Below are 7,500 nucleotides of genomic sequence, written 5' to 3'. Positions count from 1 at the left end.
GACAAGGCAGGTCAGGATGTCACAGGACAAGGCAGGTCAGGATGTCACAGGGCAGGGCAAGGCAGGTCAGGATGTCACAGAGCAGGGCAAGGCAGGTCAGGATGTCACAGGGCAGGACAAGGCAGGTCAGGATGTCACAGGGCAGGGCAAGGCAGGTCAGGATGTCACGGGGCAGGGCAAGGCAGGTCAGGATGTCACAGGGCAGGGCAAGGCAGGTCAGGATGTCACGGGGCAGGACAAGGCAGGTCAGGATGTCACAGAGCAGGGCAAGGCAGGTCAGGATGTCACAGGGCAGGACAAGGCAGGTCAGGATGTCACAGGGCAGGGCAAGGCAGGTCAGGATGTCACGGGGCAGGGCAAGGCAGGTCAGGATGTCACAGGGCAGGGCAAGGCAGGTCAGGATGTCACGGGGCAGGACAAGGCAGGTCAGGATGTCACAGGACAAGGCAGGTCAGGATGTCACGGGGCAGGACAAGGCAGGTCAGGATGTCACAGGGCAGAGCAAGGCAGGTCAGGATGTCACAGGGCAGGACAAGGCAGGTCAGGATGTCACGGGGCAGGGCAAGGCAGGTCAGGATGTCACAGGGCAGGACAAGGCAGGTCAGGATGTCACAGGGCAGGGCAAGGCAGGTCAGGATGTCACGGGGCAGGACAAGGCAGGTCAGGATGTCACGGGGCAGGACAAGGCAGGTCAGGATATCACAGGGCAGGACATGGCAGGTCAGGATGTCACAGGGCAGGGCAAGGCAGGTCAGGATGTCACGGGGCAGGGCAAGGCAGGTCAGGATGTCACAGGGCAGGACAAGGCAGGTCAGGATGTCACAGGGCAGGACAAGGCAGGTCAGGATGTCACGGGGCAGGGCAAGGCAGGTCAGGATGTCACGGGGCAGGACAAGGCAGGTCAGGATGTCACGGGGCAGGGCAAGGCAGGTCAGGATGTCACGGGGCAGGACAAGGCATGACAGGGCAGCATAGGCACGATGCACATAGTCTTTTCTATGACCAAGATTTCTCACGAAACCTTCGTTCGTTCGTTCAGTCTAACACAGAAAATAAATTCGAGAATGTTATGTGATATTCGTGTGGGAATGATGAACTTGTTCATCCTCTGAGCTGCCACGTGCAAGATACCAGAACTATTAAGCCAAGATCGGTTTGATGATGTGCGTAATAGGATGAAAAAGCGATATCTCTGGAGGAGGGAAAAGGGAGAAAAAAAAAGAGAAAGTGCTGGCTGTGTCTCAAAAGGTGAGATTTTTTTTTACATCTGTCATTCAGGAATATTGGAAGGGATAAAAAAACTATTTCCTTTTTCTTTCGTTCTTTAATACGGTCTTCATACCCTAATCTGAATGAATCATTGCAATAAGCAAGAGAGAAATTCATCAAAAATTAACGTGATCGACCGAATAGCTTTCACATGATATAATAATTTGATGGGAAATCAGTGGGTGAATTCCAGTACCGCAGTGAAGCACAGAAGGAGGCTGTGCTCTATCAGTTCTTCGTGTGGATGAATCCCACAGTCACTTGCCGTATCTCACGCGTGCAGGAAATAATAATGATAATAATACAGTACTGATACTGATAAAGAGAATGAGAATAATCACGATGATAAAGGCTGCGCGACGTAGGCCGACACGGGTCTGCACCTGCGCTGTAATGACCTGCGTGACGATGTGTGTTTACATTAAAAATCATGAGAAGCAGTTTTCTGTCCTTCACTGCGCTGCGTGGTCAAAGAGCGAGAGATTTAAGATTTAAGATTTTAAGATTTTAGTTTTAATTCCATTTGTTACAATGGATATTCTTTGCTGTGACATACTGTCTGTTTTATTTTGCCCAAATCTCCCCCTGTGTGCAAGGAGTGGCCGGGGTTACCACTCACTGGCCGGGCGTGGGATTGAACGCAGGTCCGCAAGATTGCTAGACCAGCACCTTACCGCTGCGCCAGCCAGAGAGAGGGAGGGGTGGAGGGAGAAAGAAGAGCGAGAGAAAGAGCAAGCAGAAGAGAGAAATAGGAAAGAAAGAACGATAAGAGGATAAGGGAAAGTCAACGCAAATTTGAAGGCAAGATCCAGCCTTCCAATAACTATCGTCCTCCATCTCTCTTCTCTTTCCTTTTCTCTCCCTCTCTCTCTCCCCCCCTTATCAGCGTTCCCGGCCGTCTTACCTCCTTTCACGTTCAGAAATATCGAGGCAAGTGACATACCAATTACTGATAAAATGTCGAATGCAATGAAGACAAAAAAAAAAAAAAAAAAGTGCAAAGCGAATGGTATTGTAGAGTCAGCAATAACGTAATATCTTAGTTTGTGTAAATTATTCATTTTCAGTCTAGGCGTGAAAAGTTTTTGATAATAATGATAATGATTGTAACATTATCACTATTATTGTTATTACTACTATTATTAGCATTGTTGTTAATAGTATCATTATCATTCACCATTACCATTATTATCATTATTAATTTTATTATCATTTTCACCATTATCATTATTTTCATTATTATTATTATTATTATTATTATTATTATTGTTATTATTATTATTATTATTATTATTATTATTATTATTATTATTATTATTATTATTATTATTATTATTATTATTATTATTATTATTATTATTATTATTATTATTATTATTATTATTACTATCATCATTATTATTATCATCATTATTATTATCATCATTATTATTATCATCATTATTATTAACATTACTATATCATTATCATTATTATTTTCATTATTACTTTTATCACTATAAACATTTTTATTACTAATATCACTATCATAACAATAATAGTATTAGAATTAACAATACCAACTAAACCAATAATTATAACTAACAATATCATTATCATCATGATCATCAATGGTATTATTGAGCCAGATTTCCAATACTTGTCACAATTCACTTTATTCATGTTAGATATTATTTCCTTTGACTAATACATCGATAGATGTTCAAACAGGTATATAAGTGGACAGAGCTAGCTAGATAGATAGACTTAACCTGAGAGATAGATAATTAGAGATAGAGGTGTACGAGTAGAATGCAATAAATATATAGATGTATAGAAAGTATATAGATGTATAGAACGCAATAGACAAAACGTAATGGATAAGTATAAAGAGGTATAAAACGCTATTGACAAAAGGCAATAAATAGATAAAGATTGAGGTATAGAACTCAATAGATAAAACGTAATAGATAAGTATATAGAGGTACAGAACGCAGTACATAAAAGGCAATAAATAAATAGAGATAGAGGTATATAACCCAATAAATAAAACGTAATTGATAAGTATATAGAGGTATAGAACGCAAGAGATAAAACGCAGTAAATAAATAGAGATAGAGATAGATGAAAGCAATAAACAAATAAAGATAAAGGTATAGAACGCAATAGATAAAACGCAATGAATAAATAAAAATAGAGGTATAGAACCCAAGAGATAAAACGTAATAGATAAGTACATAGAGGTATAAAACGCAGTAGATACAACACAATAAATAAATAGAGATAGAAATAAAGAACGCAAAAGACAAATAAACAGATATAGAAAAAGTAAATGAACAGAAAGACAACAGAGGCCGGAACATAGACAGACAGACACACAGACCTATAACTAGACTAATGAATACACACTGATACATTTTCTAAATACATCATTAAATTAAGTCAGTGATCATTCCAATAAACCGTAAGTGATTCCTCGCTCTGTTACCGGAATCTAATCAACTTCATAATCAAAATGTTAAAAGGATTCATGAATTTTGATTATCTTCATTGAACTGCAATCTTCGTGTTCAGTGATGTGTTGAAACGTCAAAGAGAATGTTTTGTTTGTTTTTTTGTTGTTGTTGTTTTTCTCGAGTCTTTTGATTTGTTGGGTTTTTGTTACTGTTGTCTTTGTTGTGAATCATTTTTTTTCGCAGATTTATTTCTCTTTCTTTCTTTCTTTCTCTCTCTCTCTCTCTCTCTCTCTCTCTCTCTCTCTCTCTCTCTCTCTCTCTCTCTCTCTCTCTCTCTCTCTCTCTCTCTCTCTCTCTCTCTCTCCCTCTGTGTGTGTGTGTGTGTGTGTGTGTGTGTGTGTCTTATCACTCTTTGACGCGGAATCTGATTTGTTTTCGCTTTTTTTCATTTATTTTTCATTTCGGTCCAAAAATCTCCATTCTCGTTTTTATTCGACATATTCTATCTCATATTCTTGGAAATTTAAGGGGCAACTTTGATAAACTTTTTAAATTTTGTTTTCCTTTTCGCCTTTCAGAAACCTATTTGATGAAAGTTTAATTGATTTTCCTATTAACAAAGTTTTCATTTATCAGACAGCGAGTCATAAAAGGTCGTTGTTTGTTGGAACATCGTTTTAAGTCGTATCGTAAATTGTGATGTGGTATGAGGATGAGGATGGTGATGATGGTGGTGGTGATGGTGATGGTGATGATGATAATGATGATGGTGACGATGATGATGATGTTGATGATAATGATGAAGATAGTAATTATGATGGAGATGATGATAATGATGATGATGGTGATTGTGGTGATGATGATAACAATATGATGATGATGATGGTGAGGATGATGGTAATGGTGATGTTGACAATGATAATGATGATGATAGTAATTATAATGGAGATGATGATAATGATGAATATGGTGATTGTGCTGCTGATGATGACGATATGATAATGATGATGGTGATAATGATCGTAACGGGGGTGATGATCTTATGGTGATTACGACAGTGAGGAGAATGATAATCTTGATTTTAATGATTAGGATAAGGAATATGGTATTGATGATGATAATGGTTATAGATTTATCATGATAATATTGATGCTGAGACAATATGAATAACAACAATAATAGTGGTAATTATAATCTTTATAATAGTAATAATGATGATGATGATGAGGAGGAGGAGAATTGATACTAGTAATAATAATAATAATAATAATAATAATAATAATAATAATAATAACAATAATAATAATAATAATAATAATAATAATAATAATAATAATAATAATAATAATAATTATAATAATAATGATAATGATAATAATAATAATAATAATAATAATAATAATAATAATAATAATAATAATAATAATAATAATAATAATAATAATAATAATAATAATACAGTACTGATACTGATAAAGAGAATGAGAATAATCACGATGATAATAATGATAATGTTAACAATACTGATAACGAAAGAATTGCGATAATGTTAAGGATAATAATTGTAATATTATCATTGTTAGTGTTACCATTATTGTTATCGTTATCGTCATTATCATTATTATCATTACTCTTATTATTATCATCCTCATCATCATTCCTATTATCATCATAAAAAATAGTAGCAGTAGTAACAATAACAACAAAAACAATGATAATAACGATATCATTATCATCATTGTTACTATCAAACCAAAAACAAATATAGCAATGATAAGCATCTAAACAGAAAAAATAATAAGATTAAGAATAATCCATGAAATCTGACCTGAAATCCGGGAAACAGAAGAAATGCGATAAAACGAAATCTGATCCTTATTACGGGGATAGCGTCCAGGAATCCTCGCCTAAAAAAGAAATGATAATGATAATAATAATGATGATAATGATAATAATAATGATAATGATGATAATAATGATAATGATAATGATAATAATAATAATAATAATGATAATAATAATAATAATAATAATAATAATGGTAATAAAAATAATAATAATGATAATAATAATAATGATAATAATAATAATAATAATAATGATAATGATAATGATAATGACAATGATAATGATAATGATAATGATAATGATAATGATAATGATAATGATAATAATAATAATAATAATAATAATAATAATAATAATAATAATAATAATAATAATAATAATAATAACAATAATAATAATAAAATAGAAATGAAAAATCAAAAAAGAAACACGGAAACAAGGAGAATGTGATGGTGATGATGATGGTGATGATGGTGATTATGATGATGGTGATGATGTTTGAACAGCGCATATCCAAAAGTCTTTTGTTGTTGGCGGGATGGGAACGAAGGGCACGGGGGGGGGGAGGAGGTGAATTGATATTTTTGTTTGTTTTGTTCTTGTTCTTGTTCTTGTTCTTGTTCTTGTACTCGTTCTTGTTCTTGTTCTTGTTCTTGTTCTTGTTCTTGTACTTGTACTTGTACTTGTACTTGTACTTGTTCTTGTTCTTGTTCTTGTTTTATGTTTTTGATTGTTTGTTAGTTTTTTGTTTGTGTGTTTGGTGTACTGACTTTTGTTTGATTTGTTGATATTTGTTGCTGGAATTGGAATCAAACTTGACGTGAACAGACAAAAGAAAATACTCAAGAGAGGTATGTCGTGAAGTGCAAAAATCTGCCAATAGAGGGGGTTGAATAGGGGATGAAATCTAAACCGAGATGAGATAAATTATGGAATATCTTGAATATCACTTGTTCTGGGAAACGCGAATGAGAAAACCGAACCTTCGGATGAAAATGGGTTTTATAAAGAAGCCTTAAAAGCTACGAAAGATTTAGGAGGTAAATGAAAATCGCAATAATAGCAAAAAATAAGAGAGATTCACTAAGCTTAAAGAAATGAAAGCAACGCCATTAGCAACCCGCTTACAGCCGGTGTTAAGTGCATAAAAAAGTGAATGCAACACGTCTGGAATACAAGAAAGAAATGGAAAAGAACTTGCACAGCGTAAGTGCAGGAAATAACATCCTAGAAAAATAAATATAAAGAAATAAAAAAAGAATAATAATAAAAAATCTTTAGTTGAGGGATTTTTTTAAGGATACGAGGACCTTTTAAGGTTTTTAAGGATTCAAGAACAACGTTGCTGTCATGAGATGCCTAAGGATTGCAATTTTGGCAAACTTTGCAGCGGACACTTTAACCGGATTTTAGAGCCCAAAGGAGAGGGAAATCTGACATTAATGGTCTCGGAAACAAATAAAACTGTCGGGATGCGGAAGTTGTCCTTCCTGTCGAAACCAAAGCGAGGGAAAGAGGAACGAAAAACTAGAAAGAACAGCAATGTTTGATTTTGAAAGTTTGTCAAGGGAGAGTTGAAAAATTGCTGCAAGTAAATGCAACTTGAAGTCAGGCAATAAAAGTGCTTAAAGAAAAATACAAACTCCGATGTCTTTTTGGGGGTCACACATTTTTTTTTCTGAAAACCTGTGTAGGCAAGTAATAATAGCAAAGATACTGGAGAGCAGAACCTGAACTGCAACAATTTGTCTTAAAATACAAGGTATAACCGTGTTTTTCTATGGTAACACAGGCATGGTAATGATAGCAACAGCAATGATAATGATGTTTGTTTATGATAATAATGTTTATTAGTTAAGAGTATGGTTTTAAATTTCAACGAACTAGCCAAGGTCATCGCACACTTCATTACCGACCTGACCTGACCACTCAGTACATGTATATATGC

At 35.2% G+C, this 7,500-nt stretch overlaps 1 protein-coding gene across 1 annotated transcript in view; it reads left to right on the top strand.

The window, feature by feature from the left end:
- LOC113830129 (ribosome-binding protein 1) overlaps nt 1-7,500 on the top strand; it is an 8,776-nt gene that overhangs the window by 1,120 nt on the left and 156 nt on the right. Inside the window, exons 2-6 of the mRNA XM_070115438.1 lie at nt 1-10; nt 51-425; nt 526-930; nt 1,449-1,535; nt 7,345-7,349. The exon at nt 1-10 is cut by the window's left edge and continues 613 nt beyond it. Of these exons, the coding sequence (XP_069971539.1) occupies nt 1-10; nt 51-425; nt 526-930; nt 1,449-1,535; nt 7,345-7,349 (882 nt within the window). The remainder of the gene's footprint in view (nt 11-50; nt 426-525; nt 931-1,448; nt 1,536-7,344; nt 7,350-7,500) is intronic.

This window comes from Penaeus vannamei, chromosome 37, assembly GCF_042767895.1.
Source record: "Penaeus vannamei isolate JL-2024 chromosome 37, ASM4276789v1, whole genome shotgun sequence".
NCBI classification, from domain to species: Eukaryota; Metazoa; Arthropoda; class Malacostraca; order Decapoda; family Penaeidae; genus Penaeus; species Penaeus vannamei.
The sequence above is the reverse complement of the archived record's forward strand: the minus strand, read 5'-3'. Positions and strand labels throughout refer to the sequence as shown.